A 22,578-nucleotide genomic window follows, 5' to 3' on the forward strand; every position below is an offset into this window, starting at 1 on the left:
TGGAACAGCATCCTGGGCTATGGCATCAGATAGAGCTAGAGTAGATGTTCCCTGCCATTTGTTACATTACATGGCATTCTTTGAGTCTTCATTTGTCATCTCTAGAATAGGGATAATGATAAGTGCCTCGTGGGGCAGCTGAGGGAATTACCTGTGAAACACAATACCTGTGAGGCCCTCAATATCTTTCAGTTGCTACTCCTCCTTTTTTCACTTTACAGTCACCAGATTTGATCTATTTTTTCATTAACACTCACATACATATATAATTTAAATAAATGGGGTCATATTATGCCTTGCATATTATACTTTTTATATGTAATCTTTTTTCTCATTTTAACCATTAAGCATAGCTGGCACACAATGTTACATAGTTTCAGGTGCAACTTAGTGATTTGACAAGCTTATTCATCATGCTATGTTCACTGTAAGTATAAGCTACCCTCTGTCCCATTACATGATTATTACATCATTGACTGTATTCTTTATACTCTGCTTTTTATTCCCGTGACTTATTCATTCCATAACTGGAGACCTGTATCTCCCTCTTTCCTTTACTCATTTTGCCCAATCTCCTTCCCCACCCATCCCTCTGGGAACCATCATTTTGTTCTTTGTATTTATAGTTCTGATTCTGCTTTTTTGTTTATTCATTTTTTAGACTCCATTTATGTGTGGACACATAGTATTTGTCTTTCTCAGTTTGACTTATTTCACTTAGCATAGTACCCTCCGGGTCCATCCATGTTGTCTCATATGGCAAGATCTCATCCTTTTTATGGCTATGTAATATACCGTTGTAAATTTATACCATTTTCCTTATCCATTTGTTTGTTGATAGACACTTAGGTTGCTTCCATGTCTTGGCTATTGTAAATAATGCCACAGTAAACATAGGGGTGCATTTACCTTTTTGAATTCGTGTTTTCATTTTCCCTGGGTATCTAGTAGTAGAATTAATGGATCATATGGTATTTCTATCTTTTCAGTATCTCCATACTATTTTCCACAGTGGCTACACCAATTCTCATTCCTACCAACAGTGCACAAGAGTTCCTTTTTTCCCCACATCCTCACCAGTACTTATTGTTTCATGTGTTTTTTATTCTAACCATTCTAACAGGCATGAAGTGATATCTCATTGTGGTTTTGATTTGCATTTCCCTGATAGTGATGTTGAGCATCCTTTCATGTGTCTGTTGGTCATCTATATGTCTTCTTTGGGAAAATGTCTATTCAGGCCCTCTGCCCTTTTTTAAACCAGATTGTTCAGGCGTTTTTGGATTGAATTGCATAGTTCTTTATATATTTTATATATTAACCCCTTATCAGATATATCATTTGCAAATATTTTATCCCATTCAGTAGGTTGTCTTTTTGTTTTGTTGATGGTTTCCTTTGCTGTGTGAAAGCTTTTAATTTTTATGGCATCCCAAAAGTTTATCTTTGCTTTCATTCCCCTTGCCTTAGTAGACATGTCTAAAAAAATGTTGCTTTGGCTGATGTCAGAGAAATTACTACTTGGGTTCTCTTCTAGGATTTTTATAGTTTCAGGTCTCACATTTAGGTCTTCCAACCATTTGAGTCTATTTTTGTGTATGTTGTGCAATCTTTTTTTCTTTTTTTCTTGCTTCTCCTTTACCTGCACTCCAGGTGACCTATATTATCAAAATGGTATGGAGTCTTTCTCACTTTTCTCCATGCTTATATAACCATAAAGAAATAAAAGTAGTAATAACATAGTATTAACTTGAAAGTACTCAGAATGGAGTAAAAGTAAACTTTACAAATATGTAGAAAGTAGCAAATATAGGTAATGCCCTAATTTCTGCATTCATTTGACTTCTTGGCCTTTGAGAAAATCTTCCTGTAGGCTATCCCAGGGGTAGCAATCTGCACATGCTTTCCTTTAAGAGAATAGAAGATTTCTCTAACTATTCATAGCCATAGACATGTCCTCTAGTCCTTTTTGGGGGGTGGGGAGAGAGGTAGTATTTTAATTCCAGTGTAATTAACGTACAGTGTTCTATTAGTGTCAGTTGTATGTCCTCTAGTTCTTTTACATTCCTCATGGAGCTTATTCTATTTTTAGACAAATAACAGGATCTCAATACTTACCAAATAGTGAACAAATCAGAAAAGAAACTGGCTGAGCCCAGGAGTGTGTTAATTGATTGATGAATAGCTAGTAGTCATTAATGGCCATTATAATTTGTAATTTGAGCAGAGAAATTATCTCTCTCCTCCTCATTCTCAAACTTTGTAAAAAGCAGTCTCCCCTAGAAGAATATAGACTTCAAAATTTTACTTCCAGGTATGACCCCCATTTTTCCCCTGCAAAGAAAGTATTTGTAATGTGTCCTTTCATTTATAATTTTATGAAAGTTTCCATTGAACATGTAAAGAAAGTGAAAAAAAATCTAAGGTGCCATAAATGTTTGGTATTTTTCTCACTCTGTTAAAATACACCTTTTCTCTAACATATTCCAATAAAAGAATGGGAGGCTGTCTTGGGTCAGTCTTCATAAAATACTTGTGAATTTTCATTATTTGAGTACACTCTGCTTATATTTTCACACTATTTCAGCCAGCTTCCTTTGTTAAAAGGCAGCTGTCTTGCATTTCATTATGCTTATACCTTCTGGAAATGGACACTTGCACGTTTTATCTTGTTTTACCAATGGATCTACAAAAGGATCCTTTGTTTAGGCTGGTTTGTTTGTTTTATATACTGTTTTATTTTTCAGCTTTCTGAAAAGAGGAAAATACTCAAAAATAAAATGACAGTGATTAAAAAAAAATCTCTCACTGCTTCTGCTTGCCCTATCCTAAGTTCCTTGAGGTCTGACTTTTTTCTCCACTGGAACAGCTCTCATCAGGTCTGGTGACCCCTTCTCAGTCCTCATTGTACTCAGTCCAGCATTTCATACCATATTCTAGAAATTCCTTTCTTTTTTATTTCCCTGGCTCTGTGTTCTTCCCTGAGCAGGTTGGAAAGGGGACATATGGATGTGATATCACCAAACAATTGTGACATAAAATTGGAAGTCAAAAAGCATTTAAAAAGGCAGTTTGTAATAGTGCTAATAGATATAGGCCCTGGAGTCAGCCTACTTGGGCATCATCAAACCCACCAACTAGAGAGCACCAGGAACATGCTTGCAGTCAAACAAGCAGGGTTAAGTTAACTTGCTGCTTCAAAAGAAAGAGCATACGAAGAAAATCATGGGGCTCTCAGTGAAGTAGAACTTGGAGGGTCTCATTTTAGGACCTGGTTCATCCTGGGAGAGTCTAAGGAGTGTCTGGGGGAGCAAAAGTCAGTTTTGATTGGATGCCTTCAAGAAGCAAGGGCAAATTGGTATTTAGGTATCTTGATAATTTTTATCTAGGAGAAGGGAGAATTAAAGGGGACTAAAGCCATCATGGATAAAGAAACTCATGTTAGCTGGAAGAGAGGGATATTTAGTTATTTGTAGTTGCAGAGCATCCTTGTCTCTTTCTAGGATCACACATGAACCAAGTAGTTTATTACCTTCCTGTTCCACCCTAGGCACAGAGTGGATGCATCTGAGTCTTGGTTAGAGTCTATGAAAATTGTTCATGTTCAGTTGGGAACATTGTGGCCTGGTTGTCAGTTGCCAGAGCTGTTTCCTTACCTACTCAGTTTGAATTGATTTAGCTTTCTCTCTCTGTACTTCAGTTTCCTCCTCTATAAAATGGTAATAATATTATCTCACCTAATATTATTTTTTTAAAGATCAGAAGAGTTAATACACATACAGTGATAAGTATTGTTCATCGCACATAGTAAGCACTGAATAATTCATAACTACTATTATCAATGTCATTCTCATGGTGATTATTATCACAACTTTCCACTAGCTTAGAGATGACTTTTCTGAAGGAAAATATTTCCAAGCTGGAATGATAACTCATGTGAGCATGCACATACACACACACGATGACCAGAGCAGGATTTTTCTGATTCAGCTCTCTCAAGAAGCTGCTAAAAAGGCAATGTTGGTTTAGATCTGTTAAATAAGAAAGTTATTCAACAACCTTGACAAGAGTTACATTACTCATAAAGTTCAACCCTGAAGCAAGGGGAAGAAGGCCAAGGAGTCATTTTGGGCCCTGAAATCCTCTAACCATCTTGGCAAAGTACCAGTCTCCCCAAATCAACATGATATGAATCTAATAAGAACAATAATAAGCACTGGTGCAAATTGCTGCAGACTGTTAGTCATCTAAATATATGCCAGGATCTTCTGTATTAGGAGGTAATCATATAATTTATCACTCAGACTGGGGCACTTATGAAAATAAAATGAAGTACTATTAATAATTGTGCTGAGATAAGAGGCATAAACTAGGATGTTCTCAACTAACTGTGATACATGGTCACCCTATGCATCAGGTGGTATGACCTGGCAGAAAAAGCACAGGTCTGGGGCCCAGGACTCTCCATCCAAACATATTCATGGACAACTCATTTAACCACTCTATACTGCAATTCCTTCAAATGTAAGAGAGCTATGATGATGATCCCTCTTCCCAGAAGGATGACTTGATGATACCTCATTAAGTGTGTGATAACACATTTTTAATGTTATTAAACATTTTATATAGGAATTCTAAGAATCTGGCCTCTTAATAAATTCCTGAAAAAATGACTTATTCTCAGAACCAGCAACCTTGCCATCCTTAGCAGTTGGGATCAAATAAGGACAGAATGTAGGGCTTTCTCAGGAGAAAGGCACCTCCTCTATCCACCAACTTTTCAAACAGCTCCCATGGGGGCCAGTCTAGAAAGCTGCTCCAATCTTCAGATACTAAACCAAATACTCAGACTATCCCCAGAATGGTTAGATTCTCAATATGTGTTCTGTTTTTATCACCTAAAAGTGACAGATTTGGGGCAACAGGGCAAATTTGTACTGTTTATTCCTTAAAAAAAAAAAAAAAAAAAAAAACAAGATTTATTTATGAGAGAGAGAGAACATGTACAAGCAGGGAGAAGAGCATAGGGAGAAAGAAAGGCAGATTCCAAGCTGAGTGTGAGCCTAATGTAAGGCTTCATCTCACAACCCTGAGATCAGGACCTGAGAAGAAATCAAGAGTAGGCTGCCCAACCAACTGAGCCACCAAGGTGCCCCTGTCTTGCCCTTTTAATTAATCTAAATTCTCCAGAAGGTAGCAGCTCTTCTACCTATATATTATTCATTTAGCTCTTTCATAAGTAATAATTGTCTATTTCACAGTGCATGATTAGAGAAAAGGTGTTGCAGCCACTCTGATTATTAAACAGAATGGACCCAACCCAAAATTTGCGATGTAAAAACTGTTGATTCTATACACACACCAAGAGGGTATGTAAGGGTTTATTACTCATGTAATGAGACTTCTGGTCCCAAGCAAGTCCAAAAATAGCTTTTGAGAGCAGAGAAAGGATAGCAGCTTGGGCTTGTACTGTGGTAGGGGTGGGGATAAGTCAAGGGTTCCAAAAGAGAGAACAGTCAAGCTTTCTTATTATTTTTTCAAAATCTGGGACAGAAAGAAAAGATATGAGTGAAGCTTAAAAGTTGTAAGCAAACATCAAAAGGAGTCTGACTCCTTACTACATTGTCTGAGTCAAGTCAGCTCAGTGGAACAAGGAAAACAAGCATAAAGAAACAACAGGGACACTTCTGATCAAGGACTCTTATCCAAGCAAACAAAGAACTCTTAAATTCAACAATAAGAAAATAATCCAATTAAAAAGTGGGCCAAAGATCTTAACAGACACCTCACCAAAGATACATGGATGGCAAATAAACACATGAAAAGTTGCTCCATGTAACACGTCATCAGGGAAACGCAAATTAAAATAATAAGAACCACTATATACCTATTAGAATGGCTAAATTCTAAAACACTGACACCAGTGAAGATGTGAGCAATCAGAACTCTCATTCGTTGCTGTACCATACTGGAAGACTGTTTGTCAGTTTTTCGAAAATTAAACATACCGTTACTATGTGATTCAGCAATTACGCTTTTTGGTATTTACCCAAAGGAGTTGAAGATTTATGTCCACACGAAAACCTGCACATAGCTGCTTGCAGCAGCTTTATTCATAATTGCCAAAACTTGGAAACAACCAAGATGTCCTTCAGTAGATGAATGGATAAACTGTGGTACCTCCAGACAATTGAATATATTATTCAGTGCTAATAAGAAATGAGCTATCAATCAATGAAAAGATAGAAATTTAAGTACATATTATTAAATGAAATAAGCCAATCTGAGATTACATATTGTATGATTCCAACCACCTAACATTCTGGAAAAGGCAAAACTATGGAGACAGTAAAATGATCTGTGGTTGCTATTGAATGAGGATGGGGAAGAGACAAATACGCAAAGCACAGAGGAATTTTATGGACAGTGAACATATTCTATGATATAATGATAGATGTATATCATTATACATTTGTCCAAACCGATTGAATATGTAACACCAAGAGTGAATCCTATGGTTAACTATGGATGATAATAATGTGTCAATGTAGGTTCAATCTTGGTTGAAAAGAAAAAATGTGCCATTTGATGAATGATGTTGATAATGAAGGAAGTTATGTGTAGGGGAGGAGGTGGTATATGGGGAACCTTTCTCTTTCTCTCAATTTTATTGTAAACTTAAGACTACTTTCAAAAAAGAAAAAAAAAGAAGCAGTATTGCAGACAACACAATTCTAGAAGCTCTATATGGTGCTGAAAACTGTGCTAGGCACTGACAACAGGATTTTCTTTAGTGTTTATTATTTGCCAGACACTGTTCTAAACACTTTTATATACCTTGTGAGGGAGATACTATTATTATCATCCCATTTTGTAGATGGGAAAACTGAGGCAGAGAGGGTAAGCATATTGCCCAGGTACACATAAGTAGCAGAGACAGGAATCAGACCCAACCAGTCTGGCTCCACAGTCTGTGCTCTTAACTACTGTGTGATACTCTCATAAATGAGGGATCAGTCAACACCTATGAAATACAAAGATATTTATTCCAATTTCTTCTACTTGAAGAGAACACACTTTCCAAGAATACTTTCCATAGTGACTTTTATATATTAACCTAAAAACCTCAAAAATATGTGAATAGGCTTATATAATTTTTACAATTCCATTCAGTTTTGTAGCATCAGTGGGAATTAAATGGGGGGTGGAGTATGTTTACTACTACATTTCTACTTTGTAGGAAGGAAAACCATGGCTCTAAGAAGTTAGGTCTGGACTACATACAAAGCACTGCAGCCAGACCTCTCCAGAACCTCTCATGCTTCACCTGGACCAACCTCTGAAAGGTAATTTCAGGTTCAATCAAAGAGCAGAGCTGGCAAAATTGTGAATGGATGGAGAGCTCATTTGCTATATCTTACTCGTGTAATGTGAATGCTAACACAGTCTGGCCAAGGGATTTTAGGAAGCAAAGTATAATGAGAAGGCTACTGTAGTTTCCAACACGCATTCATCTTTACAAATGCTTACATGCTTACAAATGCTGCCCTTGGCTACAGCCCCAGATTCTTTCCACTCAGTAACATCCCCAGGAACATGGGAGGTCAAGTGTTATTTAAGAACAGCATTAATATCTGACACTTGTTAACAGTCGACTGTTAACAAAGTCCTTTCTCACTTAATTCTCATCATAAACCTGAGAAATGATCTGGGTATTTTAGAGATGAGGGGAATGAATCTCAAATAGATTCCCTTGCCTAATGTTACACAGCCTTCTGGTATAAAATATTTTTCATTACCCCAGTGAATTCCTCATTCAAAATTCTTTTTTTTTAAGATTTTATTTATTCATTCATGAGAGAGGCAGAGACATAGGCAGAGAGAGGAGTAGGCTCCATGCAGGGAGCCCAATGTGGGACTCAATCCCAGGACTCAGGATCATGCCCTGAGCTAAAGGCAGACCTTCAACCGCTGAGCCACCCAGGTGTCCTCTCATTCAAAATTCTTGAAAGATGGAGAGACTAAAACAGAAACTTTGGGAGTCAATGAGAGCCCATCTTAATTCATGTGCCCTCTGGATCCCTCTGTGTGTCAGGCATTGTGGGAGCCGTCTGCATGCATTATTTCAGTGAACCCTGTAAGTAGCTCTGCAAGGTAGGGACTATTATCATGCTCATTTTCAGATGAGGAAAAAGAACTTGAAAAAGTAACATAACTTCCTCCAAGGTCACATGGGCAGTAAGTGTCCACAGAGCCCTTTGGCCAACCTAAGCCTTTCTACTATCCCTCTCTGCTTATGTGGTGTACAGACCCATATCCTTGGTAAATAATATCCTGGATAGGAGAATCTCCAGGCTATGAGGACAATAGCTCCTTATTCGGGAGCTAAAATCAACAACTGAAGCTCTTCTACCCATTGCTACCAACTCCTCCCCAAAACGTAAAAGAGAGAGAAAGCAGTTATATCATTTCTCTGATTAATAAAATTCAACGTTTTAGCATAGCCTACAATGCTGTGAATGATCTGCCTTTGCCCACCTCTCCGGCTTCCTTTTGTACCATCTTCCTCACCACTAATAGGAAGGGTGTCAACACACGTTTCAGGGGGTAATACGGGAGCCATCTTTAGGAAAATGCAGTCTGCCTCAAAAAAGGAAGACTAGGGGCACCTGGGTGGCTCAGTCGGTTAAGCATCTGCCTTTGGTTCAGGTCATGATCCCAGTGTCCTGGGATAGAGCCCCAGGTCAGGCTCCCTGCTCAGTGGGGTGTCTGCTTGTCCTTCTCTCTGAGTTTCCCCCCACCCCCGCTTGTGCACACTCTCTCAAATAAATAAAACCATTTTTAAAAAGCAAGACTAATTCATGTGAAACAATTAAAGACCAATAAAAAAGAGAGCAGAAACAGACATTTCTTCATCCAGATGGCCAATAGACACGTGAAAAAAGTGTTTAACATCACTCATCATCAGGGAAATTCAAATCAAAACTACAATGTGATTATCACCTCATACCTGTCAGAATGGCTAAAATCAACAACACAAGAAACAAGTGTTGGTGATGATGTGGAGAAAAAGCAACGCTCTTGCACTGTCCCTGGAAATGCAAACTGGTGCAGCCACTCTGCAAAACAGTATGGAAGTTCCTCAAAAGGTTAAAAATAGAACTACCCTATAATCCAGTAATTGCACTACTAGGTACTTACCCCCCAAAAAATAAAAACACTAATTCAAAGGGATACATGCACCCTGATGTTCATAGCAGCATTACTTACAATAGCCAAATTATGGAAGCAGCCCAACTGTTCATCGATTGATGAATGGATAAAGGTGTGGTATACATGTAAACAATGTAATATTACTCAGCCATAAAAAAGAATGAAATCTTGCCATTTGTAACAACATAGATGGAGCTAGAGAGTATAATGCTAAGCAAAATAAGTCAGTCAGAGATGGACAAATAACATATGATATCACTCATGTAGAATTTAAGAAACAAATGAGCAAAAGAAAAAAGAGAGAAAGGCAAGAGACAGACTCTTAACTATAGAAGACAAACTGTTGGTTACTAGAGAGGAGGTGGGGGGGGGTGCATTAAATAGGTTATAAGGATTAAGGAATACACGGGGGTTTTTTTCTTTTTTAAAAAAAATTTATTTATTCATGAGAGACACAGAGACAGAGGCAGAGACAGGCAGAGGGAGAAGCAAGTTCCTCACAGGGAGCCAGAATGCAAGACTCGATCCTAGGACCTGGGATCATGCCCTGAGCCAAAGGCAGACGCTCAACTACTGAACCATCCATGCGTTCCAAGGAGTACACTTATGATGAACACTGGGTGATGTATGGAAGTGTTGAATCATTATATTGTACACCTGTAACTAATATAATAACACTGTATGTTAACTATACTGGAATTAAAATAAAATAAAAGAGAGCATAATTGAGTGTTAAAATGGATGGTTCAGACAACTACAGAGATCTTGGTGTTGGTGGGAAACTGGATTCAGCCCTGGTGGGGAATGTTTGAAGGAAGTACTGAGGTTTTGAGAGCAACTTTATATAAAAATACAAGGATGAATTGACATTTAATATACTGTTTTCACTAAAATGAGATAGGGCAGTGAATATAGGAATGAGTACGTTGGTTTCTAAAAACTTTGGGATGCCTGGGTGGCTCAGCGGTTGGGCACCTGCCTTCAACTCAGGTCGTGATCCCAGGATCCAGGATCAACTCTCGCATCGGGCTCCCTGCATGGAGCCTGCTTCTCCCTCTGCCTATGTCTCTGCCTTTCTCTCTCAGTCTGTATGTCTCATGAATAAATAAATAAATCTTAAAAAACAAAACAAAAAAAGTTCCATCAATTCTGATGTGAATTTTATTTGCCCTTAAGATGAAAGGTGAGGGGTAAAAGATAAGATAAAAAGAGGACCCCTGAAAGGAAACAGGAGAATTAAATTTCCTGATGAGAAAAGGGTGATAAGTGTGACCATATTTTGACTCAGGCTACACTAACACAGCCTCCACTGCCATTCTTCCATAGTTTCCAAATATTCCTTTATCACAGTGAGCTTAAACGTCCCTTCATTTGTTTATCTGTCCTCTGAAGTAATAATTGAAACTGATGTCATGTGTTAGAATCATACCCAGTGTTGTGAATTGCATCAAAGACATATCTGACTCGAGTATGGAGAGGATGGATGGCATTTAGAACACAGAATGGCATCCATAAAATACCATAATGAGACAACATGAAACTAGAGAAGAGTCACTGCTTCTTGAGCTTTGTATGAAATATAAATATTTCATATTTTATTGTATTGTATATTTACATATTTCATATTGTAAAATTCTTTTTTTTTTTTTTTGTAAAATTCTTTTACAATATCTGAGAGGAGGGATAGAGAGCCTTCTATCCATGAGAAATGACCAGGTACAGGTTTGGAAGAGCAGAGGCTACAGACATGTGCCTATCTACCCCTCTGGCCAGGGCTCCTGAGGAAAGGCTCAAGGGGCAAGACTGTCTTAGAGCTAATAGTATAGTGTCCACAATCAGCAACTATTAGAGTCTGAAACACCAGGTCCTATTTTTCTATTTAAAGTCATCCGCAAATGCAGTTCCCTTAAAAAAAAAATGCAGTTCCCTTCATCTGCTTCACCACAGAGTAGACACAGATCTGAGCTTGGACTGACTGCCCCTTGGAGATTTTCTAATCGTAACAACATCCATCAATGCAAACAAAACCACTATAAACATGGGTGTTGCTTCTCCCTCAGTGTCTATAGCTTTATGTTTCCAAAAGAAAAGTACAGATGCATATAGCAGGAAATGTAGGTCTTGGAGTGGAAGGAACTAGGGAAATATACATAAATCACTAAGTCGTAAGTAGTGTCAGCTATGTAAGGCAATCTATCTCTTTGTGAGTTTCACTTTGACCTCCTATCAGAACTTCTAGGGCTTGCGCCTCTGCATTCCCCTAACCTCTCCAAGGGATTCTTAAGCACACTTAAGTCTGAGAATTACCAGATAACCTCTGCTGGCTAAATTTGGGCTAGTGGTGTCTAACCCAAACAAACTCAGTCAGAAAAGTAGCCACTTACCTTGACAAATGCAGATGGAGAATTCTCCCAATTAATGAGTAGAGTCCTGAACAGAGCATAGGAGGAAGGAAGAAACCAAATTGCAAATTCTGTTTGTTATGGGCTTAGTGCCATCTAGTGCATTTTGAGACTATGTCAAGCTGGTTATTGCTACGTTGGTGTGTTCTCCTATTGCCAGCTTGTGTTCTGACATGCCATGTGAGCATTTACTACTATATTTCTACTGAGCACATACTGTGTATGGGGCTCTGTGAATGTTGTATAATAAATTATTTTAATGAAAATCTGATATTTTCAGAGAGTCTAGAAGAAAAATGTTAAATCCAATGTTTTATTGAAACAAAAGTCGAATCAAAGTTAAAATATACTTGATAGTTTAAAAAATTATAAAAATAAATTTAAAAATAATAAAATGTAGAATATCTATCTCTGTATCTGTGTTCTGAGATGGCACTATACCAGTGGTGTATACATAGAGATAAACAGGTAATGAGTAAATCAAGGTTCATGATCCTATTCATCCAAATTACTGGGATCTCATGTTTTCTTTGCACCTCACTTTCTCCCATTCCTATGCGATTAACAACAACAACAAAGCTGAATTTTAAAATAGAAGAGAAGGTAATAAAGGTTATGGAAAATAATGAATAAAATAAAAATTTAGCTTGAGGAAAGATTTTTAAACAATACTCAAAAATTGCAAGTCTTAATGAAAATTCCATAGCAAAATAAAATGCTTTGGGACAATAAGAGATATCATAAACAAAGTAAAAACAAAACAACAACAACAAAAAGTCATAGCCTAGAAAAGGATATTTGCAATGGAATCTAGAATAAAGAATTGCTATAAATCAATTAAGAAACAACCCAAAGTGCAAAAAAAGAAAGTCCAAATGACAGATAAATATGAAAATTCATTAGTCATTAGAGAAATACAAATTAAGGCCACAAGAAGATAACTGGTACAGCCACTGAATTAGCAAAAAAATAAAACAGCTGCTAATCCAAGCATTTGCATAGGACATTCATACACTGATGGTGGGAGTGAATAGGTAGGCTAAGAGACAAAGAATTCTGTTTATCTTGTATACCTTTGGGTGGAGAAAATATCTCCCCAGGTTACCCAGAGTACATATGTGCTTTCAGGTAGGCATGGGATTAAAAATGTACTATCGAAGTAGTCTAGGAAGCCAAGACATTAAATTAAAGTGGTCCTAGATCATCATGACTTGGGGTACCCAAAGGAAGCAAAAATGAAATCTGAAGAAATGTATCCTAATACAGGCCTCACAAAATTCCCATAGATAAACACTTTCCAACATGAGCTTAAACATCCAAAATTACAAAACACGTGAGGAAACATATCACCATGAATAAGAATCAGTAAAAATTTTAAAACTGCATATTTATATCTTTCAAGAATATCAGAGAAACGAATTTTGGGGTTACATAACAGAATAATTGTGCTTAAAATATTCAAATAATAAAAGATGGAATAAAAACATGAGAAAGGAACATAATACTATCCAAAAAGATCAGGCAATTTTTGAAATAAAATATATATATATAATTGGATAAAACAGGTATTGAGAACTTAAAACTCAGCAGTCATGTAAAATAGCAGATTAGATCCAGTTGAAGAGAGAATTGATTAATGGGGATAGATATTTGAAGAGAGTTCCCAGAATGCAGCAGAGAGATAAGGAAATGGAAAATATGAAAAAAAAAGTTAAGAAAGGTATAGAATGAAAAGGCCTTATTTACTATCTAATACAAGTTCCAGAAAAAAAAATAAGGAAGATATAATACACAAAGAGATAAACAACCAAAAATTTTCCAGACCAGTAAGATAATACTCAGATTGAGGAATTACAATCAATCCCAAACAATAAATATATATCTACACTTTGATATTATAATAAATATATAGAATGCCAGGGGCACCCGACGAGCTCAGTCAGTTGAGCATCCAATGCTTCATTTTGACTCAGGACATGATCACAGAGTCATGGGACTGAGCCCCTTCTCAGGCTCCATGCTTGGCAGGTGTCTGTTTGAGATTCTTTCCCTCTGCACACCCCCTCCCAGATTGCATGCTCTCTCTCTCTTCCTCTAAAAGAAAGGAATATATCTTTTAAAAAACAAAAGTAAAAATATATAGAATGCCCCTAAAAAAACCAACTTACCCATAAAAAATCTTAATTGGATTTACAGAAAACTTCTCAATAACAATACAAGTCAGAAATCAGCATGTTATCTTCATAGTCTGAGAAAAAAAAACTGTCAATTTAGGATTTTATGTTACTAAATGATCATTCAAGAATGAAAATGAAATAAAAATACATTTTAAACCAAATAAAACCTGAAAGCATTTGCCACTAATATATGTCCTCTAAAGACATTTCTTCAGGGTGTCCTTAAAGAAGAAAAATCCTAGAAGGAAGTATGAGGAGGAATAATCAAGGAATTGCCCAATATGTGAATAAGTGGCCAAAATAACATAGTAAAACTAGATTATCCAGATTAAATTAGATTGTTTGTTAAATTAGTTGAAGGATACATGGACATTCATAATTTACTCTTTATTACTTTTTTGGGACTAAAATATTGTATAACAATTTTTTTAATAGTGAAAGGAAGAGAGTTCCAGGCAGAGGTCCTGAGAGTAGAAATAGTCTAATCTACTTATAGAACTGAAAAAGGCCTGTGTATCTGGGACATGATGAGAAGTGGTACAACATGAAGCTAGAGAGGTAAGCAAAAGCCAAATCACAAAGGCCTCAAAGGCTATGTTAAGGATTTGTCAGAGCCAACAGGAAGCCATTAAAGGAATCCAAACAAAGGATTTAGGGATCCCTGGGTGGCGCAGCGGTTTAGCGCCTGTCTTTGGCCCAGGGCGCGATCCTGGAGACCAGGGATCGAATCCCACGTCGGGCTCCCGGTGCATGGAGCCTGCTTCTCCCTCTGCCTGTGTCTCTGCCTCTCTCTCTCACTGTGTGCCTATCATAAATAAATAAAAAATTTAAAAAAAAAAAGGATTTAAACAACCTAAATTGTTAAAAAGATAATTCTGCCTGCTGTATTTGAGAGGTCATGGTAAGTATTAAGTAAGCATGTATCACTGTATTTTTCAGTGGTCCTGAATTATCCAAAATTTATTCAACTTCTGAGATTATCAAAGGCAAAATTCTCTCCAGCATATCTGGTAACATTCAGAGATGACTCCTCTGTACTGCATCACATTAGACTCATAGTGTGACCCACTAAGAACCCCTATGCAATGAGGTTATTATTCAAATTACAGTATTGTTAGTGGAAAAGAAGATTGTCACTACGTAGTAGAACAGTATTGAATGCAGGGAGAAATGTAAAGGTTTCAAGGAAGAGCAGCTGGTTTTGAGGATGATTCATGGAAGATAAAACTGTAAGTTAACAAAAAGGCAGGAGTGGGTATTCTAGACGAGACTATAAAACATTATTCACAAAACTGTGTAAGAATCAGCATGTTCCAGGGCAACTTGTGCCTCCATTGGTTGAACACCTCTTGATTTCCACTCAGGTCATGATCTCCAGGTTGTGGGATCCAGCCCAGTCACTGGCTCCAGGCTCAGTGGGGAGTCTACTTGAGATCCTCTCCATCTCCCTGTGCCCCTCCTTCAGGCTTGAGTGCACACACACTCTCTCCAATAAATAAATAAATCTTAAAAAAAAAAAAAAAAGAATCAGTATGTTCCATGGGAATTTTGGCTTGATCAGTACTTTAAATTCCATTATGGATTAGTAGTAGAAACCACTGGATGAATAGTATGGGGATAGATTAAGAAACTAATACTTTCTCCTGAGGGCAACAAAGCACAAACATTTCTGAGCAGTGATGAACTTTTGAACATAATATTTCTATTTTTCTAAATGTATACGGTAAAGAGGGGCTGTATGCAACCTTTCTCTCTTCTCCGCTTAAGGCAGCCTGTCATCTCCAGGTGCCTCCTCTACAATATATCTGCCACACTTGCTACCAGACAACTTCACCCGCAGTCTACTGCTTAAAGGGTACAATCCAAACTCCTTAATACAGCGTCCAAGAAATGTTTCACCCTAATATTGACCCCCAAATACCTCTCTGTAAAGTTCACTTTAAGGAAATTAAGAATCTGAGAGCGCGAGAGAGCCCAGCAGGGTTGGGGGCATGGAGAAGGGACCTCTAGGGTCATGACCTGACACAGAGGCAGACCCCTAGCCACTGAGCTACCCAGGTACCCCACTTTAAGGACATTAACGCTCTGACCAACTGGCCAACACATTACATTTTGAAGAGGCTACTGCATCTCCCACGTACTCTCCTTGGTTTATGCCATCCTTTCTCCCCAGAATGCCCGATTTTCTGTTTTACTCCTTAGTCCTGCCCAGGTTTTAAGGTCTAGGGAGGCTTTTTCTAGCATGGTAGGTCATACTGATATCTCTCAGACTGAAGAAATCTTGCCGTCTCCATCCCTCCTCTGCAGGAACAGAGACCTCTGCACCCCTCAAGCAGGAGCTGTCAGTGAGCACATTCTCAGCACCCCCACTGCTCCCAGCTGTGCCTTGTAGACCATCATGCTCAACAATGTCAAGGACAACCAGACCTTAGTCTGACATTATGAATAGGCTCTCAGCAACGGTAGGTACTGATGAGCTACCCTCCCCCCACCTCCCACCCGCCCGGAGGTCAGTTACTGAGCCCTCTCACACACCGCTCTAGGCTTCAGGCCCAGATACACCCACAAGACGGATTTACTTCAATATAAAGGATTGTTTGCTACCTGTAAACCCAACAACAGTGTAAACAATAATATGCGAAATCTTAATCTGTATGCAAAGGGCTGAGGTGGTGGGCTTTCGGAAAACGGTAAAGTAAAAAGTTTCCCCACCCCGCGGCGTCCTTTCTGAACCTGCGCAGTGCGAGGCAAACCGCAAATACCCAGCCCCGCCCCCGGAGGGCACGAGGGCAGCCTGCAGTGGAGGCGGGGCTCACCTCTGATTGGCTACTGGGAGCCGCCAGCCTCTGATGATTGGTGGCTGCCATGAAGGATGCCGGGACTGGCACGTGGTACTGGCCCTCGGAGCCTAAAGGGGCAGACATGGCCGCAGAAGGTTCCACGGCTTGGTTCACCCTGTCTTCCTATCGGCAGATGGGGAAGAAGAGTCGGCCCTGGGGTGCTGCTGAGATTCAGTGCACTCAGTGTGGAAGAAGGGTGTCCAGAGTTTCCGGTGAGGACGTTGAGGGTGAGCCCCTCGGGCCCTGCCCCGCTTTGGCCACCTGCCCTTCACCAGCTCCATCCCCGTCAGGCTGCTGGGTGTGGAGAGTGAGCGAGGCCTACCTAAGGACTGAGAGCCGAGGGAGCTGCAGTGTCCGGGGCTGTTCGGTTGTAGCAAGATTGGACGGGAACAACTATCTCATCTCTCAGGGCTACCCTCAGGGCAGCAGAGACACCCACTGCGGTCGGTTGAGTGGGCTTCGTGCCTCCCCAAAGCTCTCTCTGCTTTGCACCTGCTTCTCTCTTTTCATTGATTCTTTTAGGGGATGGTGTATGAGCTCTCTTGAGCACTATTTCGAAAGGTTCAGGGGTTTGTGAAAGAGTAGATTAAAAATGTAGCACATTGTCTTGTGATCCAGAAGTAATAGAATTTGATTTTCTTGTGTAGTTTTTGTTGTGAGAGTAACAAGCAGACGACTTTAAAATCTGGATTAAAAACAGATGTTTGGGATTGGGAGGGAGGCATTATTGCTCAGTTTGGCTTAAGACCTAATTTGAGAAACAATTCGTTCCTTCTGTGCGTCATGTGTTTTTCTTTGTAGTCAAGGGGGAAAATCCACTGAAGTCCTATTGATCTAATTTAGAATCTACTCAAGTGAAAGCACATTCAAGTTACTTTAATTTAAAATGCCTTAGAGTGCTGAGTCTCCGACCAAGAGTTGTTGAATTTCTAACTGCAGCTGCTGAAGTCCTATTACTACCCCTGCAACTGGTTAATGTTTATACTTTCGAAGTGAAAGTTGTTAATTTCCTCAGTCCCTCCAAGAGACATGAACCTTTGTAGAGAAAGTTAATTGGTTGTGTTTTAGGGTGGAGAGCCAAGTTTCTCCTATCTTTTTCTTAAATCACTGCTGTTATATAGAAAATCTCTATTGTTTGAATGAAGTAAGTTGTTTACAACAGAATTTTTTTTTTAGAACAGGATTTTTAAAAACCACTCTGATTTTTCCATATATTTGTATTACCATGTTCAGAAATACTCTAGATTGGTGCTAATGCATATAAAATTGTGAAAGTGCTTTGTAAGCTATTCACCACAAATTAGATTTGAACAGTATCAGAAATCTTATAAAGATAAAACAGCTAGATAATTTTTATTTCTTTGGTAATATCTCTGGAATTTAAGTAGAACTTTATTTTTTTTAAGATTTATTTATTTATTCATTCTTGATAGAGAGGCAGAGACACAGGCAGAGGGAGAAACAGGCTCCATGCAGGGATCCCGATGCGGGACTTGATCCGGGACTCCAGGATTGCGCCCTGGGCCAAAGGCAGGCGCCAAACTGCTGAGCCACCCAGGGATCCCCAAAGTAGAACTTTAAAATTTAGCTTGGTCATAAGCAAGTCAGATATTTCACTGGCTTGAAAACTAAAGCTTTTTGATCAAAATAATGTATTTCTTACAGATCAGCAAGAACACTAATTTTTTTGCCAATAAAAGATGACATTTAATAGTTTTCCTTTTTTCTTGCAAAGTGTTTTAAAGTGACAATTTTTTAAGTTACATACTTAAATATGTTCATTACAATAAACTTCAAATTCTACTTAGAGCATTAAAATCTTGATACTAGGTTTTCATTCAAGATTATGATATTTCTCCTCATAAATGCTAGGTTTGTGACAGTGATCTTTATATGGGTCATTGTGTATGTGTGACAGTAGTAGCGTCTGACTTTTCTCCTTGCCAGAGAAGGGTCTTGCCAGTGTCTCATATCTTCCCTTCTTACTGTCTTCACAGGATTGGAAATATAAATTAGTAGAGGCAATAGGATCAAGTAGAAAGAATTTGGGACTTGGAAAGAGAACTGAGGAGATCCTTGGGTGGCTCAGTGGTTTAATGCCTGCCTTCGGCCCAGGGTGTGATCCTGGAGTCCCGGGATAGAGTCTCACATCAGGCTCCCTGCCTGGAGCCTGCTTCTCCCTCTACTTATGCTTCTGCCTCTCTCTCTCTCTCTCTCTCTCATGAATAAATAAAACCTTTAAAAATAATTTAAAAAAATAAAATTTAAAAAGGAAAGGAAAGAAAAAAAAAAAAATAAAAAGGAAAGGAAAGAGAACTAGGCTGGAGTCTGGATTATACCATTTACTTACCCATATCACCAAAATGTTTATTCATTTCTAAGCTGAATATAACCTTCCCAAGCTTACTTAGCTGAGATATTTACAAACATCAAGTGAAGTATGTCAGAGCATTTTGTATGATTATAAGATATGGCAAATTCAAAGTTTTATAGGCACCAAATGCCAAGTTAATGCAAACAATATTACATAGTACTGCCTGGTTTTTGATATTTTTTTTTCCTTCTCACTTAACATAGTTTCTCCTGACTTTTGTTTAATAATTCCTACATTTCTTTGGGGTATTTTTAAAGATTTTATTTATTTATTTATTTATTTATTTGAGAGCACGAGCACGAGCAGGGGGAAAGGCAGAGGGAGAGAAAGAAAGGGAGAAGCAGACTCTGCACTGAGCAGGGAGCCTGATATGGGACTTGATTCCAGGCCTGTAGGAGCATGACCTGAGCTGAAGGCAGCTGATTAACCAGGCGCTCCTAATTCCTACATTTCTAATGAAACTTGACATCTTTTCCCATACTTGAGAGTCCTCTTAAACTTTCCTCTCTGATTAGTGCTTCACATTCAGTGCTAACAAAATGTTAAAAGTTTAATTCACAACAGAATTTCATCAATAGGTCACCACCATGAACTTCAGTGTGGACATGCTTTTTGTGAACTGTGCTTGTTAATAACTGAAGAATACAGCACAATTATATGCCCTGATTGTGAGGTAAGTTTTATCATCTTTCATCTTCAATACATTACAACCTAATGTTAAAGGTAAAAATGTTAGAAAACATACTTCTAGTTAGAACCTAAAAACTTTCATTTTTGTTGCTCTTAAAGCAAAAAAGCTTAACAAGAGATAAAGCTTTTCTGATTTATTGTGTAATTGCTCAGAATGATCAAGAAGAGTACTGAGTTGAAGTTCTATACTAATCAGCCTACATATTTTTTGACTCTTTAGAGACTTCTGTGGAAAATTGCCTCTTTTTTATTTTTAATGAAGTATATTCCTTTTAAATCCACACACTTCTTTACCACACCAATACCATGCAAAGAAATTTCGAACTCCCCTGACCCTCAATCTTTGTGTGTCATCAAATCTACATTTGTAGGGATGCCGTAGTTTAAAAAGAGAAGGAAAACAGTGGCCTAAAGTTAGCTTCAGAGGCACTAAAAAAATACAGTTGCTCTATAGACCCATAATAATGAGAACAGATCAAAGATTTAAAGTAAAATTTAATGAACATCCTTTGCATTTGCTACAAATACAAATGTAGTTCAATTTCTATAGCATGTCCCTGAAAAATTATCTTAATCTCTAAATTTTTAATATTCCACTTGAGATATCAGATGATGAGGATTTGTATGTATCCATTGTCTGCTGTGTCAGTGAGAAACAGTACAGGGGCAGAAGACCTGGAATGCCATCCTTGTTCTGTCACACTAAGCCTGAATTCTCTCATTTGTGAGAAGGAAACAATACCCGCTTTTCTTATAGGATTTGAGTCAAATTTGAATTATTTAGAAGTTCTTCTACAGGCTTCAGGACCATTAAAATGAGTATTATAATTGACCCATGATTATTTAGGTGTGGATTAATTGGTTTGTAGGTTAAACATGGTAAAAATACATATGCACACATATGAATTTGTTAAGGTTTTATTATAGCAGAAGCATTTATATATTAAAAGATGTCTGTTTTGGAATTACATACTTTACAAATAGTGTCCTTTATTATGGAAGATTCCCTTCTCTTGTATTTTTTTTTCTTTTTTTTGTTCCGTGGATTCCTCAGATGTGGCTTGACTACATAGTTAAAACAAAGGGGGGGGGGCCTAGTCTCCTGTGGTTGTAATGGAAGATCCCTGACCAATCAGGACTTGTGGTGGGTAGAGAATAAGGAAAGGGGAATAAGCAGGAAGGTAGAACTGTCTCTGTACCTATCCTGTTCTAATACCCCAAAAAACAGACAAATTTATTACAATAGTAACTTTTACCATTTTTGGCAAATGATTTCATGTTCAGTGGTCTTAAATCATCATACTTGTATTATTTTTGAAAACATCCATACAAATGCCTATGGTATGTATACAAATACTGGTTTTGATTTAGAGTTGTGATACATCTTTTGTATCATTTTGACTAGGTCTGACTCTTTGGGAGATCTGTGACTTGTCTTATCCTTCCCTCCTCTCTCCCTATTAGCCCAGGGAATTGACAAGGGACTCTAATTGGATACTTTAGATACACTAAAGCTGTTCACTATTTTTTTTAAAAGATTTATTTGAGAAAGAGAGAGATCGGGAGGGCACATGAGTGGGGATTGGGGGAGTGGGAGACTTAGGCTCCCCCATGAGCAGGGAGCCAATGTGGGGCTCAGTCCCAGGCCCCAGAGATCATGACCTGAACCAAAGGCAGACATTTAACTGACTGAGCTATCTAGGCACCTCTGCTGATCACTGTTTAAGGGAGTCCCTTCAAGAAACCTTACTAAAGTTGTTACCACTCTTTTATTTTTAAAATTTAGGATTTTTGCTGTTATGTAATATTTATTTGAAATAAGAGCAAATAGAATAGTCTAAATTACAATGAATTTATAGAATATTTCAGTAATGTAGTTTATTATTTTTATATTATGTGCTCCTTTCTAAAAAGATTTAATACCTATATTCACACTAGACTTATGTTTGTAATTATCTTTAATGTTGAGGACGTACATAATGTTGTTTATTTCAAATTTAAGCATAAATGATTCCATTCAGAATTAATGGATATACTTTGTTCTTCTCAGGTTGGGTGAATATGGATTTATCTGTCAGTCTTTATCTTTTGTAGTTGTAGGGTCTTTGAGAACATCTGTGCTTTTGATTGATATTGTTACTAAATAATAGCCATTCTGCATTTTGCATAGCAAAATGGCAGATTTTGTTCAGAGGATCATACTTAGATATTATTCCAGAAATACTGATACTGATTTTTTGGACCTGAGTCCAAAATATACCATGCGAAGAGGGAATCTAAACAATAGGTAATATATATTAAAATCCCATGTGGATTGAAAATGTTTTAAACATGTGAATTAAAATGTAAACTAGAGTATACTTGTATAATCTTGGATGAGGAAGCCTTACTAAACATATCTGTCTAAACTTGACCACATTTTTTCATTAGCAGTTAACAAAAACAAGCAGAAAAACCACCAGGAAAAACTTAGATGACAAGCTGTGAGGGTTGGGGAGAGAACCTTAATTTTGTATACAACATGTTAAGAATCTTTTAAGTCCATTGTATTTAATATTTTCTTAAATTTTTTGGAAGAGATGTTCTATATTAAATCTGTTGTTGGTAACATTAATCTCTTACTGTGAAATGCCAAAACAAAGGGGGATAAATGAATAGGCATATAGAAATTAAGGTTTTAGCCCCCAATTTTTGGGGGGCATTCTTAAAAATAGCATTTGGTCCAATGTGATTGGTTAAAAGTAACACTTTCCCCCTAATTAATAATGCATGACCATCTTTGGTATGTTATACTTAAAACCTTGACAGAATATCCTCTCCTTCACCAAAAAAGTATATTTAAATGGGAGGCTGTAACATTTAGTAGTCTGCTTTATTTTTCT

At 37.8% G+C, this 22,578-nt stretch overlaps 1 protein-coding gene across 2 annotated transcripts in view; it reads left to right on the plus strand.

The window, feature by feature from the left end:
* The first annotated feature begins 16,714 nt into the window (after nucleotides 1-16,714).
* RNF17 (ring finger protein 17) overlaps nucleotides 16,715-22,578 on the plus strand; it is a 117,088-nt gene continuing 111,224 nt past the window's right edge. For both annotated transcript variants that reach the window (XM_041767209.1, XM_041767210.1), the window contains exons 1-2: nucleotides 16,715-16,844; nucleotides 19,585-19,679. In XM_041767209.1, the coding sequence (XP_041623143.1) occupies nucleotides 16,715-16,844; nucleotides 19,585-19,679 (225 nt within the window). The remainder of the gene's footprint in view (nucleotides 16,845-19,584; nucleotides 19,680-22,578) is intronic.

The sequence above is a fragment of the Vulpes lagopus genome, chromosome 8 (assembly GCF_018345385.1).
Source record: "Vulpes lagopus strain Blue_001 chromosome 8, ASM1834538v1, whole genome shotgun sequence".
In the NCBI taxonomy this organism is placed as follows: domain Eukaryota; kingdom Metazoa; phylum Chordata; class Mammalia; order Carnivora; family Canidae; genus Vulpes; species Vulpes lagopus.